We start from the raw sequence: 27,277 nt of genomic DNA, 5'->3' as shown, positions 1-27,277 counted from the left end.
AAATCACAACGCAAGGGAACACACTGCTCTTGCCTTTCTCAAAGGCCGCTGTGTCGTAATGACAATGTGAATGCAAAAGGCTCAAAGTAATGAGTACCAAGGCAGTACCATTGTTCTGCTCGTCTATAAACCAAAGCCTTCACTAGTCTTTCTTCATCAAGGATAGCGTGTTCCTGAGCTTAAGTTTCAGAGACAGAGGACGTGCAAAATGTGCTAAAAGATGTGCTGTTACTACTGTAGTAAAAAGGGTAATGCCACAGATGTTATCTAAGTACTAAGTTACTCTTTCTGCATACATTAGGTAACTATTATTGGAAACATTTATTAGAAGTCTTTTTGAAAAGATAGTAAAAATTTAGCTAGGGGGAATTTGCATAGCAAAAATTACTGAATTTAAAGGAAAAATCCACCAAAAACTTGCTCTTAGTTTTGATGGTTTTTTTCTTAAGAACTTCAACACTGAGAGCAGGCACAGCTTTTCAGGTTTTAGACACATTTCAGGTTTCACAGTAACATGCCAAGCTTTGTTCCCTAAGAAGGAATGACTTAAGTTCGTTAACCTTACCATCATTTGAACCACTGAGTATCAACCGCAGGTCTGATCCTGAACCTGCTCTACCCTGTTACGTACGCTTGGTTTCACAGACCGCCTACGGTACTTAAGAGCACAGTATTCGCTAGTGAAAAACACCCCACAAGGTACACAGCGACAGTGACAGTTACCTATCAGAAATTCTAAACAGATATCCACAGCTTTTACAACACAACACTGAGCTCCCCAAATACAGGAAACGAACAAGTTAAACACTAGAGTATGTACCTTGTTGCTTCTAAAAAAGCCTTCAGTTTTCAGTGTTTTACTGGAAATGTTCAGAAGACGCAAGTCATTGTAGCAACGTTCTAATACTACCCGCATTGTTTCGGCGGACAGGTTTGTAGCCTAAGACAAGACACCAACAGTAAGGTAAGATACATATTATATGTAATTCCAAATACTGGAACTAGTATTTAATTTGTTTATGTTATTCACAGGCAAAGGAGAGGATTTGTTTATGGATTTATGAATTGCAAATAACAACATGGAGAAAAACCTCCCAAACCTGTTCTGTCCTTTCCTCCATCCTTTGACATGTAGCAAACATTACTTTTTCCAAAAGGTCAGTAGACTAAAACGCTTTGGCAGAGAACTGGCAAGTTGTTAATGACAATTGAATATAAGGAATCAGTCTTATTATTTAAGGCATGAACCAACTGAAAATAGGAAGTACTCTTGAGCATCAGGTTTTGCACCCTGTTCACTTAATTCTTAATTAGAATGAATTCACGTTACTGAAATCATGTTCCATAACAAATATTATGAAGTTGCACCAACCACTGAACTACTTTACATGGAACAGACCAATTAAAATATCTGCCTTCCAATTCAATGGAGTAATAGTAACATCCCGTGGTTTAAGACCACATTAAAAATAAATCTGCATCTTAGTAACAAGTGGCTACTGGGATAAAAAGGAGTTTGTGGAGAGAATGTGGACGGCTTTGGATGTTCTATTTCAATTACTGAAGCCAACGGGGGAGGTTATATGTTGGTTCAGTTATAAGGCAATGGTTGACTAGTTCTACCACTGAGTAGATACTCAGTGAAGCAGGTTCAAGTTACTAACCCAAAAGAACATGAACCCGACTCTTCAACTTTCTAAAAAAACTTGCTTATCTGGTAGGCTGGTAAGCAGTATGGCCAGTGTCAGCCATGTGAAGCTTGTGCACAAGCCAGGGTAGATCTCAGGATGGAAGCAAGAAGCAGACTGCAGCTTTTCACAGTGCTGAGCAGATGGGCAAGCTCAACTCTAACAGCAAAGCTAACCCTGCTGGCCATGACCCCCAGCAGGAACTGCAAAAGGTGCTGTCTCATTTCAGGTATTGAAATTATAACAGCTGCACACTCAGAACGGAAGCTCTCTAATACAAGTCCTTAACAACTGTAAATTACCTTTGAAATTAGCTGTTTGAATTCTGAAACGGTTTGATTCAAATAAGCTCGTACACTTATTGGAGGAGAAACAGATTCAGCCTTTAGGTCAACTACATGAACCTTTACCATGACCTCTGTAGGGAAGAAGAAGAATAAAACCACACACATAAGAGAATTCAACAGGCAAAGAACACACACATACACTTGTCTGATATACTGATTAAGGGCTTGCATTAAATACATACAAATAGTAAGTAATTTTATTTTCAGATCAATTTTAATGCCTAAGAGGCAAAAACGTTCTGCAGTTTGACAAACTGTCGTACACCTTAGAACTGCTTCAAGTAGGAACAAGTTTGCAACACAGCACAGTACGTAGTTCTGAGTATGACTTGGTAAAATTTAGCAAAAGTTCTTTTCCTCTCACACATCACAATGAAGTTCTGCGTTTTGCAATTCTTATTCTCATGCCATCATGCCATCCACCATTTCAGTCTATCCTCTTCTATATGTAATTACATGTCTTACCACCAGGTTTATAGCACTGGAAAATTTGGTCAGGTCGTCTTGTTTCCAACAGCAAGTCAAACATGTATGTTGATTTGACACCTCCAAGTAATAAACCCATTGGTGTATCCTCTTCTCCTTCGTAAGATCGTTCCAAGTAGTCATGAAACTCATCGTATTTGACAAGACGACAGCAATCCAACGGAACGGCCTCTTCTAAATCCATTAGCTAAATCATGCACACACACAAAAAACCCCAAAACATTTAATTACCGTTTATTTGTGAGCTTAGTTTTTCCCTTGCAAGCTAGAAAAATCTCAGTACGTGTATATCCAGGAAACCACTGAATTCACAAATTTAAATTTGATTTTAGAAAACACATATGCATACATCATATATATTATATACACAAGCATGCAATATATATACATGTTCAAAATCAAAACAGAAGCCTCCATCAAAATGATGTCCATCAAGATGTTAACGCGTTCCAAAGCTGTAACTGCCTTGCTGGTTCTCCCCCAGCCAAAGGTGCACATGGCAAGAACCAAAGAGTACAAGTAGGTAAGCAAGAACAGATGGGGTCTTCAACTTCCACCTGTTTGTGAAAGGCAAAGATCAACAGATGCTTTGGTGCCCACTGATGTTATCGTATTAGCTATGTGGGAAGTTTATTAAAACCATTTTTATTACCTAACAAAACGTTTTTACTGCAATACAGATATAAGAGTTTATAATTCTTTCAACTTAATGAGGCTATGGGGAGTGTAACAGCAGCTCTCACTGTCTGATTTTAAAATAAGGGTATGTAAAATCATACTGCTTTTTAGAAGGGCAGGCTGTATCACTCCAGTCAGAAATCTTCTGATGGCTACTAACAGAACACTCAGTCAATAACATCCAACTAGAACACCTCCAAAAGAACCACCAAAAAAACCTCCAAACGAACCCCCAACAAAAGCCCCTACAGCCAACATCCCACAAACACCCCCACAGTATCAGAAATCTAAAACCTGAAGATACACAACAGCAGAAAAAGTTAGATGTAACAATTAGACTACTCTGTTATGCATAGCTTACCTTGTACGCTATTTCCACAGCTTCCTTCAGCGTCCTGTCCTTATGAACCTCTAATTTGTTCTCCATCATTATTTGTTTTGTAGGATGCATGCAGAACAATTTAATCTACGATATAAAACGGAATAAAAATGATCAATGTATTTGCAGATACTTGACATATTAGAGTACACTTAAATTTACCACCCTATATTCAAACAATCTCTATTTCAGCTACAGGACAGTTTCACAACTGCAGATAGAAAACGTCAGCGGCCCAGCAGAGCGCCCTAGCGTGTACGAGCACGTACACCTTTCCTTGTGCAAGCCAGTGTACAACGTCTATAACCAGAGTATCTGTGTAACATGTAGGCACTGTGCAATCCTCCAACACAAAATGCACGTAACAAACGTGAAATTCCTTTTTCACATACAGAGTCACATATTTTGCAACCACAGAGAACCTTCTAAGAACACAGTAATTAGATTCAAAGATAGATCAGGCGACTGTCATACTTGTAAGTCAATGATGCCATACTTTGTTACTACTGAATCTGTGGCTGGAAAGATTCCACTCTTTCAGCCAAATAATTATTTTAAATTAGTTTCAGAAAGATCATTTCAAAGGGTCACAACGTGAAAAGATTTAATGGTATGAAACACCTAACATACAACGTAACATACTCTTTGGAATTAATTTTGTGGAAATCTAGTGATGTCAGATTAACTACAGTTTTTCTGGTTTTCATACCAATTCAAATCCACGTGGAAGACATGAACACCACAAAAATCTCTGGTGAACACCTCTAACAGATGCCTCCACTGCGTACAGGCTTCCAATAGGTGTACAATTAATTCTGAGTTTTATTAACAGAAGTACATGTATTACAAAAAGAGTCCTTGTAGTAAAAAATTATTTACTGTAGAAACATTTCTTACTGGAAATTAATTTATTCAGCAGAAAGTCTAACCTTGCAAGTGTTGCGCTCAATTTCACGTTGCCTCTTCTCTTGCTCTTCCAATTCTCTCTCTTTCTGAACCAATTGTTTTATATGCTCTGGATACTCATGTGCCTCAAGAAACTCTGCCAGTAAAAACAAAGCAATAGTCTTGAAAAATAAATTTTTCCACAGTGGGCAACATCTTCAGAATTATGGGTACGGGACTGTTATCTTTCTTGCCTTCTTCCCTCTCTCTTTTCTCTACCCGAACTTCACACTAATTATACATCAGCAACACAAGAAAATGCTATTAGCACAAGATGAATATTCCAGTATCAGTAAGGGAAACTTTGCTGCTGTAAAGAAATACACTAAGACCAATGACTGCACTTGAGCTTGTTTTTACAATAATGGCAAATTCTCTTCTAGAATGTAAATTAGCTGATAAAGTCTCAAGATGTCATCTAGATTGTGATAAAATAAATACTGCACTTGATACAGATTACTACTTCAAAAGATTTTTTTCATAAAGAGAACCAAAACCAGAACATAAAATACTTACATTAAGTTTAAAATAAAAGTAAATTTTTGCAAATACAGTTGTCTTCCAATGCTGGTGCCACTCCTACTGCAAGGAATTAGGCAAATAATTTTTCAGATTTAAAACTGGGTTTGGCACCTTCAAGAAATCTGAAGTAGCAGGCTCAGTTTATTTGCTTGCTGAGCATCTAACAGTCCTAGCACTTACAAGAAAACCTATTTCCCAAGACAGCTCTTGGCCCACAGTCTTTGTTTATGGCTGCTGTTCATTTTTCAACTTCGTACGATTTACAATCACTTCCTATTCAGAATGAGTAATATTGTTTCAATGATTCAAATACTGAAACAACAATTTTTCTGTTGCCTTTAAGACTTACTACATTAGTTTGTTGACAAAAGGCTGTTTCAACAGCATCCTTCTTGTGTTGAATCCACTTCAAAACTATATAAAAATTGATTGTGAGATACTTAAGTCTTTCCCCTCCCTATTTCCTCAAAGACCGTTGATGAACTTTTACTCTTGTACTATTTTCTCCATAAAGTAGAAAATAACATCACATCTGAAAATACTCTACGTAGGATAAAATAAGATTGCTCCTAAAAGTACGTGTGGTTTGTGTTTATTAGAACACCGAAATGAGATGACAAATTTGCTCCAAGAATCATAAAAGAATTTTTAAAAATCTACCAGTATAGAAGTAGTTCCAAGTCTACTTTTATCAATTTTATGGTTTTTTTTTTAAAACAAAATGTAGTATGGGCACAGGTATTTAGTTTGTATTCCAAAAGCCATTAAGGCTTGTTTTACTCATCCTTGCACTGCTAATTTCTTTCCTTATTCTTGCCAATAGTCAGTTTCTCATGGCGGCACAAAATTTTACCCCAAAGGGGCAACCATTCACCTCCCTCCTAAAACACTTACAGCAGCAGAATTAGATAAACAAAATGTTATTTTCAAGTATCTTTTACTCCCTACTCCACTGCATGTGTTAAACTCTCAGGTATACAAGTCTTTCCTACGCTTGCACGCTCTTCAAAAAGCATGAGGAAGCCCCAAGAGGAGCTACACAACACGAGGTGTCAAAGGTTTCAGTTGTGAGATTTTACTTTAAGTAATATGGAATTTCACTTTACCAATTAAGAATAAAATAAATCCAGCTATCAAAACAGCCTCCCTAGAAAGGATGATTAACATTCTTGAGAGCTTGAATCTGGGACATCCAGATGCAATGCTCAGCATCGAAAAATAATTTTAAAAAAGGAAGCATGCAGAAGTATTTGATGTTTTTTACCTGACTTTGCAAGTTTATCTGGCTTCTCATCTGCTTAAGCTACCAGGAAAACATTCACTGACTATATTTTTTTCTTTTTTTTGGTACACTTCAGAACATTAAAGTTCTAGCAATTGAACTATACCATGAAAACTTAAATAGTCTACACCAGTTACCACCCTAACTTCATCCAGGCTACAAACTTACAAATTTCCCTTTACAAGGGCAGACTACTGAATTTTTCCTTTTAGAAAAAAATAAATACAGCTTTGATACTGCAAGCAAATTCATCTTTGGCTCAATTCAACCAGTTAGAATGTTAACAAAATACTCGACTCTTCCAGGCACAATACTTGAGTCTTCTCATCCCTGCTGATGAGTGCAAGTCAGGTCAGGCCCTGCTCTTCTGGTTTCCTTTCTACAGCTGTGCTTCTGACAAGGGGTTAACAAGAAGCAGTAAACAAACTAAGATCCTTCCTTCTATTTTGATATTAGTTAAAGATGTTCTAACTTTCACTTACTACTGCATCATTTAGGTGTGCTCTGGTTTTAAATGAGAAGAATTAAGTATTTTCAAGCAGATAATACAGTATTATTAAAAGATCTACAAGAGAAAACCCGGAATTTCAGTTATTAGTAATATGAACAGTCCAAGACTCCATGAAACGAGCCAATACTTGAAGGAAGCCTCCACCCGTCAGCTATTACAAGAGACCAGACATTCTCTAAGCCTTGGTGGGTGAAGTAAACCAGAGATGAGGGGAATAAAAACTGTGAAATCCAAGATTTGCTTCTGACTATATATTTAGAGTCTACTGCCTCACCTCCTAACTGAAACACAAACAATAAGGACTGCTTATAAAGCGTAAAACTTTGTCATTAGCAAGGTGTGACATACTCACGACACCATACAGCACTGCTTTATAGTGTATTTGGTGGCACCCAATGTATCTATCAGTTTCCACAATAGCCAAAAATCATTAAAAAATAGCAAATTTATTTTGTGACGATCTCCTAATGATCCATAAAGGTTTACTACAAAAAGAGGAATGAAACCCAATGAAAGAAGGCTTCTTATAGGAAAGTTACTTCAGCTAATCCTAAAAATACCAATACCACCATCTTCACAAAAATTCGTACTCAGAACCTTACTAGTTAAGAACTGCAAAACATACTTACTTGCATTTCGTGTTGGATCCTTCAATCTATATATCAGCATATATGCATTTGTGGAGCTGGTGGAGAAAAGAAGCGTTATCTGAATTTATCAGACAGTAGGACAATACTGACTTCGAAAGTTGTTTTGGCTGTTTTTTCCAGTGAGGAGCTATACATGTATATATCTTAGCAATACACTACGCAAAAAGGATTTTCAAAGATAAATATTATTTTACTGATCTGAAACAACAGTCAGGATATTTCTTATCACTATTCGAAGCATCTACAATTAATTTTAAGCTAACATATTAAGCACATGCATCTTGGCCATTCATTTGATTGTACTAAAACACCACCAGAAAGAAAAGCAGTATTACAGTGCTACTAACCTAGCAAAAGCACTGGAATAATAGCCTCTGCTTCCAGAAGATCCACCGTATGTTTTCTTAATATCTTCCTGAGTTATCTAACAGAAAATCAATTTAATGATTATTTAAGAAACTTGCACTAAGCAAGACGCATTTATTCTCATTAGGAAAAATGGCATTACATAACACACAATATTAAGCAGAAATATTTTAAAAATTAGAATAATTATTTGCTGACTGTTAAAAACCTGTTTCAAAGTGATCTGCCTCTTCATTCTACTTTTTTTAAAAGCTTTTTTTTAAAGCAGGATCTTACTACAAAAGACAATATCCAGGTACTTGACCGCAATAATGTTTACGGACACATGTAACACCTGAACTGCATCAGCAGGACAGGTTTAACAGCACAATCTGGGTTGTAATATGCTTCTCCAAGCAAGAGGTGTCCTTCACATGTACAGAACAGCAAATTCTAAACCAGCCTGGTCTGTATGTGAATAAAAGCTCCTTTACGGACTATCGCCCATTCACCATCAAGAAGAAACATTCCTCCCCACAATACCCATAAATAACTAATTAACCCCCCAGAAATCAGTTAAGCTAATGAGTGAAGTATATGTATATGGCAGGACATTAGGATGAGAAGATGAAACAATGGAAATGCTTGAAATACCTGCACATAAAACCAGCCTTATTACATGGAAGTGAAAAAAAAAAAATCACATGCAAAATAGAAATGTACTGGTTCATCTATGAGTACACAAGATACCTAAAAATACCACTTTTACCTTGCTAACATGCTGATCATTAAAGCTGTACCACTGGTCATCGCTGAAAGATTTTATACAGGCATAATAATGGCCACCAGCAGCACTCCCGGAATGAACCATAACAGAAAAGAGCTCATACAGTAACGAACTCTAGGGAGAGAGGAAAAAGGCACGATACATATTTACAAAAGGTAATCAAACAATCACTTCAAAAAGCTTTAGAACAGTTACATGAACCCAAATATAGACATAGTTTCACCTTACAAATAGATCTGTATAACGGAAACACGTTACTGCAACAGACACTGTACAAAATCAGAGCTCTGATGCGCTAAACGTTATGCAGGAGTATGTAACGATGGAAGTAAAGAGGAATTTTCCCTTTTGCTGGTGAGAAGGGAAAGATCAATTGACTTAAAAATCATGGAAACATTTTTCAACTGGCTTAATACGTTACTGTTACTTCTTTTCTGCACAAGCTCTGCACTGGAAAGCTCTTAGCCAGGCAGGCATTAAACATATCTCCGTGCAAGAAACAAAAGCAATCATCAACTTGCCTGTGACTACGAAGCTTAAGGCTTATTTGCTCGTACCCTTCTCTGCACTCTTGAAGATTGCTTTTTGCCCCTTAACGTACATTGCAAACCAGTAACAGCCCGCTCAACACGCTTATCAGCGCCCTGCCTTAATCTCTCTCGTCACTCAAGTCTGCAGCCATAACCCTCTTTACACCGGTAAAAGGATGGAAATAAAGGGTACTGAGGACATGCCTTCAGTGTTGTGCATACATTAATAAATAGAACTAAACTATTTTGAGGCACACAAGTGTTGTAAGAATTAAATATTTTGATTACATAGAGGAAACGGTCTGTAAATTCTTAGCATATACTGCATCTACTAAGATACCCAAACCAAAAGCTAACAACATGGCTTGACAGCTAGTTTGCCTTGAAAACAAGTAGAATGATTTAACTGGCCACAGCTACTGTGACGTGATGTACTAGGACATGATATTTGCATCAGATATTACAATACCTGGTTCCTGTTCCCAGAAAAATTTCCTTTCTTTCCCAGCTAAGACTGACAGAAATCAGATTATTGATCAAAACACCCTCTCAAATGTTTAAGGTGAACAGGGACAGATGTGCAGATTAAAATGCAAGTCAACCTTTAAATGCTTATGAAAGTTAGTTACAGCCAAAGAGCTTCCTAACAAGTCTGAATAAAAGCTATTCGACAAATTTCAGGTGAGGTCACTGAATAACGACACACGAAGTACACATTGCAGATGTTACCATAAAACTCGAGATTTGATGAATTTTATTGGCAAGAAAACTTGATTTGGTTTTTTGAAGATTACTTCTAATCTTTGTCCTACAAAAGGATGGCTGCTATCCTAGACTGACTTTATATTAACTCAAGATGACTGATTGAATATTTAACACTTAGACTCATGGCCTCATCTATACGACTGTTTTTATAAAGGATGGCAGAGACTGATCAAAACTTCCAATTTTCTCCTACTAAGCTGCAATACGCTTTAGCAGCCAAAGCTGGTAGGCCTTTGATGGTTAGCCTCAAGGGAAAACATGGCTCACAAGACAAAAGTCTTCAATTTGAGGGTCTACTATCAAAACAGTTTATCTGGGAATTGTCAGTCTGACGAGCTAAGAAGACCTTTATGCTTGAGTGATCTCCAAATCAGTAGCAGGCTTTGCTGCAGTGTCAATTTGAATAAAAACATACACTTGCACCCCCTCACCTCACCCCCAATATTAGAATTAGTTCTATTTTTGTAATTTACATTTGTGGTGGGTTGACCTGGCCAGGAACTGAGCACCCACCCAGTTGATTGATCACTCACTCCTCCAGAGTGGGATGATGGAGAAAATTAGAAAAGTTAGAAAACTTGTGGTTAGAGATAATAACAGTTTAATAAGTGAAGGGAATAGGAAAAAAAAAAAAGTAAGGATACGAAGGCATTACTCACCACCACACCAGGAGACCCAGTGCTCAGCCAGTCTGAGCAACAGCTGCTTTGGAAAGCCCCCAGTACTTACTGACAGGCATGACATGACACAGCCGAGAACACGGCATGGAAGATCCCTCTGGTCAATTCAGATGAACTGTCCCAGCCATGTCCCCCCTCCAGCCTCTGGGCCCATCCCTAACCCTGCCACTACAGGGGCAGAATGAGAGACAGCCTTGGTGCTGTGCAACAGCATGCAGCAAGAGGAGACACACTGGTGTGCTACCAACAATGTTCTAGTCACCAATCCAAAACAGAGCACCATATGGACTGCTGTGAAGAAAATTAACTCCATCCCAACCAGACCCAATACAGTATTTTTTTTATAAACATACCTTCTCACTGCCAGCTTTAGAAATCCTTTCCGCTGTACTATTGCTTTCAAGGCAGATTCCTTCATCAACTCCATCGTCATTAGAAAAATCATTGCTCATCTGATCACTGTGACAACTGCCTTCATTTTCAGCTCCACTATCAGTGCAACTCTCAGTCTGAGGAGACTTCTTAAGAATAGGACATACATACTAATATTATACAACACTTAAAGTTACATGGAACAAGAAATAACAACAAGTTTGTGAAATGAAAAAATTTCAATCGGCGAAACAATGAAACTTCTCGGAAACCTAGAGACCTCTGCAATCCAGCATTGAGAATGGACTTGTTCTGTTAGAAATTGTCTTCAGCTCATCTCTTAGATCAGCATTTTCTGGTCTTGTGTGCAACTGCATGGTAATATACTTGGTTTGATACTTGACAAGATTATATCTCTTACCAGCCTATTCCATTCACCATTTGATTCAATTAAATACCTGAAGACTAACAACATATAACAAATGCTACTGTAACACGGCCCTGTTAACCAGAACTGAATTGACAGAAGTATTTTCATCCGCAAAGGTGTTTTTCCATTTTGACTCACTGGACAAGTCAAGGTATTGCAGTAAGACTGTGTTTTATTAGCTTAAAAGCATGATGTCAACAGCACGGTGAACGCAGTTCATTTAGGACAAGTCCGTATATCCACCTCTTACCTGATCCTCTCTCCTCTGGATCACTGCTTTGATTTTCTGACAGTTATTAGTTTTGTCTCAAGTTCTACTCCCCCAGATCAATCCTCATTTAGCCCCTCCCAGTAACACTGAATTGCTTAAATGGACATATTTCATAAACAAAGGTTTGCAGAGTCAGAAAAGCCTCTTCATACACCTATCAATGCCGTATTGCTCTGTCACTTTGCTAGCGTGTGGTGGTAACAATGTTTTCATTACAGGAATAATTTTAGACATTAAAGCAGAAGGCATATTAAATACTTCGATTAATGTAATTGCACAACACAAATTTTGACCAAAACCAGAAGAGTTAAAAGCCAGAAGATGGAAGTGAAAAATAAAATTTTTAAAATCTCATTTCCCTAGAATACACAACACTGAGTCAGAGGGAAGGAATTAATCATGAACGTTTTCCAGACTAACTTCAGCATTCAGAGTTCCAAAACTTTACATCACCTCGTGACTAAAACAGGTTCGGACACAAGTTTAAGAAATAGGTTTCATTCCACATTTTCAGTGTATGTAGAAGCCCTGAGACTTGTGTTTTTAAATCACTCATGTGAAGATATAAGCTTCTTTATGGAAGCATGGAGACCCTACAGGGATTAGAGAACATGCTTCCTTTTCAATATTAAAAAAGTATCCACTTGGACAAATTTAAACATTGAAATTAAAACACTGCCATGGCTAAAGAACTTTTTATGTAGATGAATAATGTTGTTAAAATGGGTTTATTAGACTGACATTTTAATTTTCTTAATGAGAAACTTCAGGAAAGTTGAAGACTTCTCTGAAACCAAACATTTTACCTCATCTTCAACATCAATGAAGACACTCATGTCTAACTCCTCAGGAAAAGTCATACGATCATTGAGTTTAATTCTGTGCATAGTGGTATAATCGAAGTCAAATCTTTTCAGCTGTAACGTCAGCAGATACGGAAAATGCAAGAACCGCAGACCCTAAAGGAAGCAAAGACAAGATTATGCTACCATTGTCAGGACTGGTATTTACCAAAAGTAATTTCTGCAAATGATTCAGACAGTCTTTACCTTCCTTGCATCACATTTCTTCTTACATCGTTCACAAAAATACTGATTGGGGCCATCGAGAATCTCAGGCTGAATGAAAGCATGCAGTGCTTCCTCCTGATAATAGAAAGATGTTACCTGATTTTTAAAGAATGTTTACTGTGTAGGTATAAATCAGAATTATAAATTTATAACGAGATTACAAAACCATACAAATTCAATTAAATCTAGTACCAAAATTTGATTGACATAAGCTTTGATACAGACAGAGGCAGGGAAATATAAAGAGAAACCAACCTTCCTATCCAGCTCAAGGTTAAACAGTCAAACCACAATTACTGTTACCTAGATCCCATCCAGTATTTGATGAATCAAATTGTCTTTGTTTTAACGAACATACCATGTGAAATGATATTTACTCCTGTTATTTTGCACATCACGTTTGGTCACGTCTGTTCAGTCACCTGCTGGGAAAATTAACTTATTTAACCTTGCTTTGCCGCTGTTCTCCCCAAATTTTGAGATGGTTCTTCTGCATTTCAAGAGGATTTTTTCCCAGCAGCAACCCCAGTAATTATTGGATGGTATGGGGAGGGGGGGCTGGGGCAGGTGGCATGCAAAAATGTTACTCAGTTCCTCAGTGCCCTGCCTGAAGACACCCTTAGTACCATTCTACAAAGGGACCTAGGAAACTACAGCTGAAGATACTACTTCAAGTGAAAGGTGGGAAAAGGACAGAGCTGAGGTGAGAATTGGATATGGCCTATATCCACCTATAAAGGCAGCATTAGCCTCCTAGCATAAACCTTATGAGACAACTGACCAGTAACTGGAATTTATTCCTCTGACAGCTGCCTAAAAGTTCTGTCACTAATGGTTAAATCCAGGAGCTTAATGATTTCTACTTTGCTCCTCTCTACAGCAAACAATATTCAAAATACAAACTGTAATTTGTCTTCCTCCTTGCATAATTAGCAACAACAATATTGCACATAATCTGTATGTACTTGAGAACAAACTTGTTAAAACAGAATTCACTAAGAATATTAAGATGGGTTCAGGGAAGAATTTTACCCAAAGATTTCAAAAGTTAAAACCTTTGAGCTTTGCAAGCTGATATGCTCTGGTTTCTGAACTCCAAGCAGAACCCAGAAGTTCTCTGTCCACCCATGGAGCTGAAAACAAATACAACTTGCATATTTAGACATTCAGTTTAAAGCAAAGGAGATCAACAGAAACGATGTTTTTAGAATCATCACCTCTTACGAAGAACTGTAGCTGTTCCTTGAATAGGAAGAGCCCTAATAAGGCAGAGTAAACTCACCAATTGTAATGCGTCTGGCACAGAACTTGGTATTACTATCTAAATCATGCTGTTTGGTAAGTCACACTTTGGGAGGAAATCAAATGTATTGCTAAGCTCTTCAAAAAGCCTCCAATTCTTCCCTTCTCCTTCGTTCTGAGAACTCAGGGAAGCCAAAAGAACGATAATAAATATTTTACAAAAGCTCTGTTGCTGTTCTAGGGGAAAGGACTTTCTAAAAAAGGGCTGTATTCCTGGTGACAGCTACTCAGGAATGAACAACGTGCCAAACTCAGCAGAACAACTGTACATTGAAGGCAGCTGTCTCACTCCACCATTTTTGGATCCAGCCAGAAAAACCTTTGAAGATCCCCGAAATCACAGCTCATAGGCAGAGAGACTCTCTGGAAACCTGAAAACATTTTAGAGTCTAAACTGAACTGCTATCTACATATTTACTTCCTAAGTGATACAGAGACCAGGTTACTTTCTACTCAAGGGCAACAAATAGCTAATGTTTAGAAAGATTATGCACTGGAATGTGAGAAATCGCTTTCTAAAATATAAGAAAGAGGATCAGGTAGGTTATAACACTGCTTAAAAAGAAAGGGGAAGAAACTGGTAACTGCATTTTGACTATTCTGTAAACTAGTTAATGAATCAATATTCAGAACTATTTAAGTGAAAGCAGAAGAGCTAATAACCAACACAGAAAACCTCACAATGACCACAGAACTATCTCTTACGAATCAAATGCCAGTTAAGACACTAAAAATATACTTAAGAAGTTTAAGAAAAAAGTTGCAATTCATACATCAAGATGAACATAAATGGGAATATATGAATGATGGGACAAATTATGTCATTTTTATGTAGACTCGTGATGTGCAACTTAACAAGGAAACATATTGTAAATTTTTACATATGTTAAAGTGATGATCCTTCAGACCCCCGACACCTGAATGAAGGATCCCATTACTCTTGTGGTTTCACTGCTTACCACACATAGTGAGCCGTGCTTTGAAAAGCCTGATTACAACTCTGAGAACTCCATTATTTTTGAGCTTTATGAATATTCATGTATTTTTCAACATTTGTATAAGGAACATCACTGTTCCTCAGGTTTACTCGTTTGTGCCTCTTCCAGTTTTCTCCCGTATAATCTTTAAACCAAAGTCAATTCTGCTGATTAGGATGTTTCTTAATACAATTCCTACTCTAACGCACTTCACCATTTTCTACTGACAGTTCACTCAGCAAAACCAGTGACAAAGCCTCTATGCTGCACAACCTATCACATGACATACCTCATTTTTGTGCAACTCTACTTTTAATGTTGCCTTTGAAGTAATCTTTGAAGAGGTAACTATTACGTAGCCTTAGAGCTACTAAGAATTTCCAACATTCCCAACACACACACTTCTAAATATACCACAAATGATCCAGCAATAGAATAATATGACAAAGGCTGTTTAAACCTTTCTTTATAGTTCACAGAATCAAAGGAACAATACAGGCTGAAAGAGACTTCTAATCCTAACTCCCTGCTCAAAGCACATTACTCAGGGCCTTGTCCAGCCAAGTTCTGATTACATCCAGTTTTTAATACTCTGATTATGAGATTTGTAACACCTAGCACGCTAAAATACCTGAATAAACAGTTCAATCTAATTATTGTCTGGCTACAGATAGGCACTTTGGACACACTCTTCTCCACAAAACTGCGTTATGTTCCAGTCAGTAGGTTGACAGCTATCTTACTGCAAGCATTTGTAAACATCTAAATTTGTAAAACCTGTGAACAGGAGCAGTAGAACCTTCATGAAAAGTTACACAATAAACAAATAGGCAAAACTGTTCTTAGAAAAAACTAGAAAGTAATTGTCATCTCAGAATTTCACAGCTCATCTAGTTTTTCCATGTCCTAAGTATAGCTCAACTAAAATTACAAGACCTTGTTGTTGCCAGTCTAGCTTAAAAAAAGAGTAAATACCACATTCATATTCCAACTGCCTTCAACAGTTTTAGTTTGGCAATGACAATGTAAGTTCACACAGAAATCCAAATTAATTTCTACCTGTACACATACTTACATCCTCAAAAGAAAAGCTAACATACAAACCACGGTGAAAACTAACACTTAGCAGAACAGAACTGTACTTGCTACACCTCCAGAATGTTACTATTATTACTAGTCATTTGGTATTACAAAGCAATTTCCACACTTTTCCAGTAACATAATTCCTGCGTGCCAGCTAGTTCCCTACGGCATCCACTCTCCTCTCAGCCAGCAGTTCCTCCACCTTGCAAAATTTTTATGTTTTGCAGTCAAAAAGATCTTTTTACCTTACGCCTATTGCTTTTACATTCAGGCTCTACACAAACAATATCAATTTTTGTAGGTATGGTATGTGAATTGCTGCTCCTGTTTACCACTCTGAAATAACCTATATATTTTTATGTCTGTATTTCTTCTGACCAAGAAAAGACTAATTCACATGTTTTTTTTGTCAACCATACCATTGAATAAAGCAGGTAGTGTAAATACTTTTTCAGAAATGATCCTGAGATACATACTGACAAGAAAGATCTCAGTGGCCCTGAGCTGCTGTAATGAGTAGCTAGGAGGTCTTATTACCACAAACTTAGGAGGTGGGAAATCAGAAGAAAGTTTCAAAATGCAAATCTTAAAACCATACTGGAGAATTTCAGAATTAGTTCATATTAGGAAATCAAGAAAGCATGACATTATCCTTCACAATTCTTTAACGTTTTCATGTATTTAGAAGTAACACATATGTATTTATCAAGGCAACATTTCAGGTATTTGCATTTTTTTGGTAGTACACAATGTCGAACAGTGGGATAATACACTACATGTGGCATTCTAGAGATGAACCTTATTTAAAGCTGATAAATCCATTCTCTCTTAGTAGAAAGTAATGGAAAATCACTTACCTCTAACTAGAGTTCTTTGAAGGTAGTATCCTCCTTAGATCCCCTATCTTGGGTTGTGTCGCCTGCTGCAAGTTCCCTCAGGAGCTGACTAGCAAGGTCTAAAAAGTTTTATGTTCCCTTCTATAAGCCCTATTAGCGCATGTGTGAAGTTTTTGATCTCACTCATACCCTTTTACCTATACCTACTAAATCACCGTCATCTGTGGATCAATGGAGGATACTACCTTCAGAGAATTCCACTTAGAAACAGGCGATTTTTCCCTTCTCCAAAAGCAAGTATCCTCCATATCTCCCCACTGTTGAAGACTACAAAACTAAAAATTACATCTGCTATAGGTAATACAAATGCAGGGAGGAGAATCAACTGAATATAATCAGAATATGATTTTTAGAAAGCTCAAAAATTGAAGCATCAATACAAACTGCAACCATGTAACTCTGTAATAAAAATCATAAAACTATTTTCCTCAATGTACTAAACCCAGTAAATGCTGATTTACAGGAGAAATATCAAATACTACTAAAAGTAATCTGATATTTACTACTTAATTGTTCAAGCTTTCTGTGTTTTTACAAATTGTAATGCAAAGTTTTGGGGTTTTTTTTTTAGCATTCCACTATAGACTTCTCCACTAAAAAAATTCCAATTTGAGACATAGGTACAATGCATTGTTAAATGCGGAACAAAATTACATGAACTGAATAGTTTCCACTAATAGATCAGAAGAATCTCCTAACTGACTAAAAATGAAAACAAAAGGTCTTGGTTTAGGGCGTATCTCTAGAAATGAGTTTTAAAAGGTGAAAAGGGAAGCCTTCTATACAAAACATTAAGCTGTATCAAAACAGCTTCAACTACTCAGATAGTTCTACAGAATTCTGATGCAATCTTAAAAAGAATTCAAAGGACTTTAACTTGAATCCTTTTTGTGAGATCAACATCCCTCATCTTAACTACTTTACTTTCCCAAGACTGGTATTTAAAGTTTCAAAGTATGAAGTACTCTGAACCTACACTGCCATTTAACCTAATTCTATCAATTATTTTCTTAACAGAATTACTGTTAAGAATTAAGGCTATTAGTTGTCAAAAACTACTGCCAACATACTAAACACAAAAGGAAAAATACTTTATATATAATAAATAATCCTGGTAAGCCAATTACACAACCAGTGTTTGTTGAAAACAATTGAAAGACTCATTTGGTTTATTTTTCTTTCTCATAACTTCATCCATAGTACAGGTATTTTAAGCCACAACAGTGGAATTTCACAGTTCATAATCACTTTTTTCAAGGGGTGGAAAAATAAAACAAAAAACTTCCACAGATTGACTAAACAATATACGTGCTTGCCAACATCAGTAATGCTGGAGCAAAAGTGACCAAGAACACTGATGTATGATAGGGTTTTTCATTATCATTTTACTGCTTATTAAAAAGCATATGGTATTTGAGAAGTGAACTTCAAAAAGCACAGCAACAACATGGCAATTAAACTAAAAATTTTATGTCAACATTCTGTTCTTTCACTAAGGCTCTCAACAATGCTATGAAAATTTAGCAGGTGTGCCAATAAAAAGAAAACTCAAATAAAACTTAGTGATCTCAAAAATATCTCAAGTAAATGCTGAAAATTTTATCAGGAAGAAAATAACTGATTATTGCAGCCTTAAGGCAATGAAGTTGCATTTCCCCTCCCCTTATACATGCACCAGTAGGACTCATTGAAGGGCAAAAGAAAAACAAAACAAAACAAAACAAAAAATAAACCAAAAAGCCAAAAAAAATCTTCTAGAACTTGCTAGCTGGTTCACTGCACAAAGACGAACACCCCAAGATGGAGTATCTAGGATGATACTTACCATGTAACAAATTATACCACTGTCGCATTATGTATTCTATGTGTGTATGGATGCACTATTAGTCAGCATAATAGTACACACCACGCTAGCAAACGCCTGGTTGGAGCCATACGGCCGGATGACCAAAGGAATATCCAGGTAAGTGTCGATTCTCCAGCCTTCATAGCCACATTCTAGACATCTTACATAGTCCTTCAGTTTGCCTTGATACAGCTGATTTATAAGATCGGCCTGAAACAGATATTTGACAAAATCAAGAAATGTAGCAGAACATATTTCCTTTCTTCAGCTTCACAGAAAATGCCTTTTTTAAAGTCTTAAGTGCATCGCTACACAGAGTAATATTCCCCAGCAGGACATCCGCCTCTTGATTTGTCTTCCCCTGCCCCACCACTTCACAAATCCTGTATCAAATGAGCTTCTCAAACCAGTTATATAAGCTTTACGGTGTACTTGACAGTCACATCTTAGGAGTGACTACGGATGTACCAAAATTTAAGTTTATCTTTTAAAACCAAGCCTGGTCTCGCAGACATTGTTAACAAGTTGATACTGCAGTCCTTCCCTGTGTTTCCAGAGGTAGGTATGAAAATGAAGGACAGTATTTGCTTATCTACAAATCTGAAAATCGGGCTACAAGTTGGCTGATTACCAGAATGTAGCATGTGTTATGAATATTCTCTAAACTTTCTCCTATATTGGAAGGGTGGCCTTGAGCTTCCAGAACCCGCAATGTAGCCTAATAAATACTGACAGCAAGGAAACTATCACAGGAGTTACACAATCACTTGCTGTGCTTCAAATAAAGACTAAATGTATACAATTGAGAATATTTCACTTCTAACTGGGAGAGGAAAACATAACGAACACACTCTTGAAAGCTGCACATTATAGCAGCTTAACTGTTGCATCAAACAAGAAAACTGGCAACTACTGCAGACTTCCAACAACCTGAGATTTAAAATTCAGTTCGCATTTTTCACAATCACCCTTAAAAAACCAGCAAAACCCCACAACACCGCTGAACGAACGCAATGTTTTTATACACTTACCTGTTCTGTTTGCTTCCATTTCTGCTCCAAAGCATCAAACATGACTCTACAAAGCTCCTGTACGTCATGTTGCTGCCATGCTGTTAGAAATTGAAATTAATCTTAACTCAAGAGATGTTATTAGCGCAAATGCTAACTGCAGTCTGAGAATGCTTCCTAAAAAGCTACCAATTTAAGTCTGTACCTATTATGTACTACAGTATTAGCTACTGGGCCATATGCAGCTGCCTCTCAAGTTAGGAAAATAAACAGCCTGCTTGCTCACAATGTTTATGCATAAACAAGAACTGCATACATAAGAATATGTAAAAAATACAGAACTGATAATATGCACAGTTCCAAAATAAACTGATTCTGAGTTATTTCCCACTTCGCACTGATTCTCTAAAACTCAGTTTTCAACTCCTTGTCATCATATGATAACTACATGAAAAAAACAGCAGGTTATGGGACAGAATTACACTATACCAGTGTCAAAAAGACAAATACAGTGCTTGATTTTATGGAACTATCCATATTATTTTCTTCTCACGTGGAACGTGCATTTGCGATTCAAAACTGATGAAAGTTTCACATGAACAGCTACTTATCTAGAAAAAAGAAACTGTTCTGATAGCTTAACTGCAAGAATAAAATGCTTTATGCTTTAACAGTCTAAAAACTGACAGACAACTTCTTTAAAAATCAAACACACACCACAGAGTATCCTTTTAGACTATTTTGTTTCCATTGAAGTGGATTCTATTTTTAATTATTCTGGTATTTTTCCCCATGGACAGTAGTTTAGGTCCTTAACAGGTAGCTGCTGAAGCAAATCACACAAGCTTAATAGCTGCATATTACCCTCGCTACTATCCCATCCAAAACTCCGCGTAACATCTGTTGTTTCAATCGCTCTTTTTTTGCTGGTCTGCAGTAAAACAAACAGTCTTTGAAGCTGGTAGGGGATACTTGTCACAGGATCCTCTTCAGATTCTTCAAATTCCCATCTATTTATAAGATATTTGACAATTAAAAGCACTCTGAAAACATTACTCAAAACGGCATTTAAATCGGCAGTTATTACATTTCCAGAGGAATTCCAGATTACAGAGGTTACTGAAGCTCTGTTTCATGGGAAAAGCCAAAAGAAAGTGCTTTCCACTTCTGCAGAAAATAACAAAACTATTCTCTATATGTTCAAATCTAACACAAATTAATAATAATAATAATAAAATAATTTTTAAGCCACTCACTGCATACACATAGGCATGAACTGCGCTTAGCATCAAACTTGAAATTCAAGTTTGATGTTTTCAAAATGGGACAAATCCTTTAAAACGCTTGTTCATGCCACAATCAATGACATTATCTTAATATTTTATTAAAAATCTGAAGTTTTTAAGCAGTTATTTTTTATCATAGTCTATCCAGCTTGACTTCAAATATTCTTCTCAGTATCCAAATATGGACAATCTGACAGGAGGAAATCAAGAGTCTCCTACAAATATATGCCAGCACAAATTTAAGAACAGGGTTTGATTATAAATACTCACTTATATAATGCATTTCTGAATTCAGGAGTCATGAAAAGCGTTTGTAGAAGGCTGTTCAAGTAGCAAGTCATTGCTTGATTTACTAGCCCCACATAACCTAAAAAAAGAACGAGATGGAAATAACATAAAAATATGGAAAAATCACTTTAAGAATTAAAACTTTACAACAAACAATTCTGTATTAATGTCTAAGAACTGCATCCGTTGTAATTTATTGTTATTTATGCTATAAAAATTGAGGAAATTTTACACTTCCTCATTTGAGAGGAATAGAGGGTGATAGTACACAACAGAAATAATTCCTCTGAACAAAGCTATTTTACTGACCATGAATTATGTTTCACAATAACAACCAGTATTTAATGTTCAATACTGCACCAATGGGAACACAGGCAGCTGTAAATATTTTAATAGTTGATTTATATGTTTTACAGAAGAAACTAGAATTTAAGAAACAGCTGTGTACTAGGTTACTTATTGCCCGAAGTCAACTATAAATATCCTAGTTACAATGTAAATACAATTTGTATCTACATTGGTTTGTACTATCATCTCAGAACTATAAATTATAAAAAAACCCACTCAAGTGTGCACATATATGTACTTTCTAAAAACCTTCTCCCATAATAACCAAGTACAACTACTAAAAATCCATGTAATTTTTATTAGCTGAAAAGGTAATTATTTGTTTATATCCACCTTACTGTAACTAAGATTTTCTCAAAAACATACAACATTAATGTAAGCAGCATATACTGAAGCATAGTATGATAAACTAAATATTCTTATTTATACTCTGAAGCTCTTCATAAGTGTTAAAATCAAATCTCAGTAATGAAAAGGCAGCTACTTCAAGCAAAACACAGGCATTTCCACTGAAGAGACCACGGCAGAACACACATTTTTTTATTACTCTATACAGACCACCTTTTCAGTTTTATTACATGACAAAACGAATGCGGCAAATAAACTTTCTTATCTCTCAAAGTCTTAACACCCATGAACTGGTGTAATATGAAAGTTGCCTTTGTGTCTGCTCAAATTTAGTATCAGGAGTTTGCCTCATTACCAAGCTGTAACTTGCTGCCTCCCCCTGCCTCCCTGCACAGCAAAGGCAGCCAGCCAGCCCCCCGGGACCGGGACCGGGACCGGCCCGTGAGGCAGAGCTCTGCCTCCTTTCCAGAGCGAGTCTCCGCTTGCTGCTGGGGAGCCAGGCACCACAGGACGAACCTCTTGGGGAATCATGGTGCAGGCAGAGGAACTGCAAACGGAGGCTACCGTAGGAAGACTTCAGTTAATACGCAGAGTGCAGAGACTTGGCAACAGCTCCTCTATAACAGAGTATCAAGTACTCCAAGCTGGGAGCAAACACATAGCTTGAGGTGAGTACTTTTTGGTACTACAATCCTGACTACTCAACCAGGGACACAGCAGCAGATTAAGACTGACAAGAAAGGCCCCTGACAGTTTGAACTGCACTGTCCCAAGTAAGAAAAGGATGGAATACAGCAATTCTGTTCCCGAAGCGATACGAGAATATTGTACAAAACACGATGGGAAATGTAGCAGGGACGTAGGGTTTTTTAAAATAAACTGCAATTTTTTCAAAAACCTTGAAGTGGTGCTATTTAAAAATACTCTAAAATAAATACAAGTTAGCATTGTCTTTACAAGACAGAACACTATACCTGTCTCCGACTTGCTCAGGACTGAAGAATAAGAATAGCTTTGACTGACATAGTCATTGGTGCAGCCAACAGAGCCTTCTCTTGGAAGGGGGCCTATAAATCTGTCTTGCGCACTGTCTTCTGTTGTACCGGACTCCTCCTGAAAAGAAACACACTGATTTTATGCAAAAATTAAATAACTAACTTTTACTGAAGTACATACAAGTTTCAGTTCTCTCATGGTTAAGAACTCAATTTTGCGAAGCACATCACATGAATTTTACAAAACCTGCAGATATACAGTCACTTGTGTAACTAACTCTGCTGTTCAAATTCCCTTGAGAAATCATTCTTCCCAACAGGGGAAGCAAATGCTCTTTAGAACACCATATAATCAAATACAGTACCATAATGCATACAACAAGCAAGTTTACTGTTTAGCATCTCCTGAGCCAAGTTCTCTGCTCTGAAATACAGGATGAGGTTTTTTAGATATAAAAACTACAATTCAACATTCTTTCAGAATCACCCTCAAATTCTGATCTTGTGGACAATTATTTAAATGTGGGTGGTTCCACTTTTCAGATAATTAAGTCCACAACAAAGGCTAATTAGGCCAGCACTGCAGTTGTGTTTATCTTTCATCGCATCACGTTTGACAAACTGGAAATTTCAAATATTTTATGGCAGACAGTTCATTCTAGCAACACTGACAACTCTTCTACTTTTTTTTTTTTAAGGTAAACTTAGAAGTAGGTAACTGCTGTTGATAAAGGACTGCAGTTTCTGAGAATTCCGTCTGAGTGGCCTAATGTAGCTTTCAAACACCCAAGGAAAAGGATTAGGTATATGATTAAACCTGTGTTGTTAACTTATCTCTAAACATGTCAAAGATTAATTAATTACATAACCTCAGAACATTACTCAAAGCAAAGCATTACATAAGTATTTGACAAGCATGAATAAAAAGTGACAGCAAATCATTACTAATGGAATTGGTCCTACTCAAGAGAAACCTGTGTAGCGTAGTGTAAAAATAGTCTAGAATTCTGGTGGGAAGTTCCTGAAGCAGTTTATTGTATGAAATATACAGCCCAATTTTACCTCATTTTCTGCTCTTGCAAGCGCAATACACACAACACACATCTCTCTTCCTCCCAACACCATAGTTTATGTAGCAGAGTGATGACTTTACTTACTGGCATTGTATGAGGTTGCTCACCATCTTTATCTATCAAATGCAGAAAGTTCTTCTTCCCTGGCTCAAAACCAGCATCAAGAATAGTTTTGTCACTGTTCTGATCTATTGGAGTCTGCTAAAAAAAAAATAAAAAGCTCACTTTTTTTAAAAAAGATCAATATGCAATCAACAGATTCCATTCAAGTACACTGCTTGAAGTAGCTTCTGACAAGTAAGATGGAATGAAAATAATTATCAGTATAAACATACTGATTATTAATACTGAAAGAACTTGGGAACAGTTTAAGAAACAGTGTAAATTAGGTGTTACAGTACAGTTTAAGCCTTCAAAGTTGGTTAATCTATTCAGAGTCAAGACAGCAGCGTACAAATTTCTTGCAGAATATCAAACCACCTAGTGTCCTATATAGCTTGCATACACTTTTTAAAGGAAAACAAAATGAATTTCAGCAAGCATAGCATGACCTGAAATAAACTAACATCTATTTCTTAAGAAATCTTAGAAAGTTCTCTGGGTGCATCTACAGAAACCATATTATTATAAATCCATGTTGGTTTTAGTTAAAGTACAGAAGTGATACTAATAATAAAATTTTTCTATGTAATAAATTCAAATAGGTATAAGAAACATGGAAAATCACTACACAACATGCTTCTGTTAAGAAAACACTTAAAGACCACAGGAAGCAGGAGATTAATTATCATGGCTGCTATCAAAAATACATACTGATTATGAAAACTAGCATTTCTTCTGAATAATCATACTAGTTTCTTTCATTTAATGACTAAATACATGTATCAATTAAGAGCACATTGAGATATAATACAAAATAAAATTCAGCCAAATCAAAATTGTGGTGTCAGTCTGCTCTGGTCCATACTACAGATTTTTACAGGAATTAAACTTAAGAACTAGCTTGACAGGAATTAAATGAGCTCTATGCAACAAAGAAGGAACTTTTTTGTCATGTGAAGATTTAAATGATTGCTGTCAAGAGGATATAAAAAGCACTTTTGCCATACCATATCAATTACATTATCTCCATTTCCCCACATTAAATCAAAAGTTCCATTCACGTAGCCCACTTTTGAAGCCACATCTTCAAACAGCCTTTTAAGTGGTGTGGAAGCTGGCAGGTTCAAGGTAACACGCTCATTCACTGTCTTGGAATTTGTGGTATCTTGTATTATACACAACACCCTGGGTTCCTCAGCAGCACTTTCCACCTGCAATTACAGCAGGTGACAATATTAGTAAAGTTTAGCTGAAAAATCAAAGAGAGACATCACCAATAAAATGTAGTATACTTTTACAACCTAAGGATCTTAAAATTGGATTTTATTTCTGAAAGCAGACACATGAAAATTAAGAACCTTCCAGTTTTGGAAAACATAAAAACAAGCTCTGTTTTTATAAGACAAGAAGGAATTTGTATAGGTGGATCACTGTATATAGAAACTGTCCAGTTCTTCAAGAATTTCAGCCAGTAAGGAGAAGACTGCTTCAAACAAGAAACAGATTTTCAAAATATCACTTCAAGCTCCTATTTTGCTTTTACATGATCATAAATCCTACTAAAGTAGAAGTATAACTTTTGTGATTTTTAGGAATACAACCCAGATGATCTGCAAGCTTCCATATAGTCTTGGAAGCTGACTATTAAACAAAAAGTTCTGTAATCAAGCCACCAACTTTCTTCTACAAAATTCACTGCTGCGTGAGTCACAAGAAGAAATTCATCTGCCCGAACAGAGCAAGATAATTAACATTGCCAAATGGCTACTAGACAAAGAAAAGAGATTTTAAACAGCAACTTTAATGTATCTGAATACAGAAAAGTAATGACCTTGAATGAAGATGGCAATGGAATAGTGACAAAATTTTACAGACCCAGGTAGCCAAAAACAGGGCATTTTCCCAACACTTTCCAACACAAAGCCCAGGAAGTCAAAGATATAAGCACAATCAATTAATGCTCTCAATTATCCAGAGTTGTAGAACAATAAGGATTAACTAATATTTAAATATAGGGCACACAAGAAAGCATCAGGTCAGGAAAAGCAGAAATTAGCCCCCAAGAACCCCGCCTTTTCAACTTGTAACACACAGAAAACATTAGTAATGTCAGAGCACCCAAGTCTCAGTCCATGGCTAAAGGGCACATCATCTAAAAGGGCAAAGATGCATGCACGGCTATCACAATTTTCAATGGATAAAAACATTAGTAACAAAAACTGTGTTCACACTAAAACCGTCAGCCACATCATAAGCATCTTTAGAGAATGAAGAACTACAAAAGAAGATCCAAACAACTTCAGCATCCCTTGTATTTCTACACAACCAGCCTCACAATGTAGATGACCACCAAAGTGGTATAGTCCTGTAGGAAAGCTCTTACATCACTAACCCTTTTAAAGAAGAACAGAAATATTTTAGCTGATACTGCATCCCTTCATTTTACAAAATTTCAAGCCCAGCCGACAGTCTTCAAGCAACTATAAAATAAAAATTTTATGACTGCAGCATCTATTCCTATCATCGTCAGAAAAAAGTCAGAGAAGGGCAAGTAAAACCACATGCTCCCCAACCTGTATTGTGTTAGTTTGCTTTAGACTGTGATTTTTAAAACCTTTAAGTCCAATTTCTCTAAGTTTACCAAACCTAATGTCCTGTCTAGAAATCTTCATTAACTGTATGGTTAAAAAGATTCAAGGCACCATTTCTAGCAAATCTGCAACACTTTCCCTTCATACATTTAATCTTTACTTAAGAATTTTAGGTTTCCAAGAGAAACAAAACCAGTTCTGAAACATTAACCACACACTAAGAAGAGAACAGAATTTAGAAATCAAAGTAATTTTGACATACTGTATCTTAACTTTCACCCACAGCACCCACAAACAGGAATAAGGCTGGTACTTGAATAGACTAAAATTAAACTAACCAGGTATTACTTCTCCTGGGTCTTTCCTTTAAACTTCCCAGCACAGCTACTTTTTT

At 36.6% G+C, this 27,277-nt stretch overlaps 1 protein-coding gene across 1 annotated transcript in view; it reads right to left on the bottom strand.

Annotated features, from left to right (window-relative positions):
* Positions 1-27,277, bottom strand: part of USP47 (ubiquitin specific peptidase 47) — a 40,525-nt gene that overhangs the window by 11,865 nt on the left and 1,383 nt on the right. The window contains exons 2-19 of the mRNA XM_010137410.1: positions 25,300-25,503; positions 24,275-24,388; positions 23,097-23,235; positions 21,409-21,505; positions 20,717-20,862; positions 19,874-19,953; positions 18,903-19,052; positions 12,718-12,813; positions 12,475-12,627; positions 10,949-11,116; positions 8,603-8,734; positions 7,836-7,912; positions 7,468-7,523; positions 4,508-4,620; positions 3,561-3,665; positions 2,501-2,708; positions 1,991-2,106; positions 821-940 (exon numbers count right to left, since the gene is read on the bottom strand). Coding sequence (XP_010135712.1) covers positions 821-940; positions 1,991-2,106; positions 2,501-2,708; positions 3,561-3,665; positions 4,508-4,620; positions 7,468-7,523; positions 7,836-7,912; positions 8,603-8,734; positions 10,949-11,116; positions 12,475-12,627; positions 12,718-12,813; positions 18,903-19,052; positions 19,874-19,953; positions 20,717-20,862; positions 21,409-21,505; positions 23,097-23,235; positions 24,275-24,388; positions 25,300-25,503 — 2,274 coding nt within the window. The remainder of the gene's footprint in view (positions 1-820; positions 941-1,990; positions 2,107-2,500; positions 2,709-3,560; positions 3,666-4,507; positions 4,621-7,467; positions 7,524-7,835; positions 7,913-8,602; positions 8,735-10,948; positions 11,117-12,474; positions 12,628-12,717; positions 12,814-18,902; positions 19,053-19,873; positions 19,954-20,716; positions 20,863-21,408; positions 21,506-23,096; positions 23,236-24,274; positions 24,389-25,299; positions 25,504-27,277) is intronic.

Source organism: Buceros rhinoceros, unplaced genomic scaffold (genome assembly GCF_000710305.1).
Source record: "Buceros rhinoceros silvestris isolate BGI_N320 unplaced genomic scaffold, ASM71030v1 scaffold43235, whole genome shotgun sequence".
In the NCBI taxonomy this organism is placed as follows: domain Eukaryota; kingdom Metazoa; phylum Chordata; class Aves; order Bucerotiformes; family Bucerotidae; genus Buceros; species Buceros rhinoceros.
Note: the sequence above shows the minus strand (reverse complement) of the source record. Positions and strands in the feature narration are given on the sequence as shown.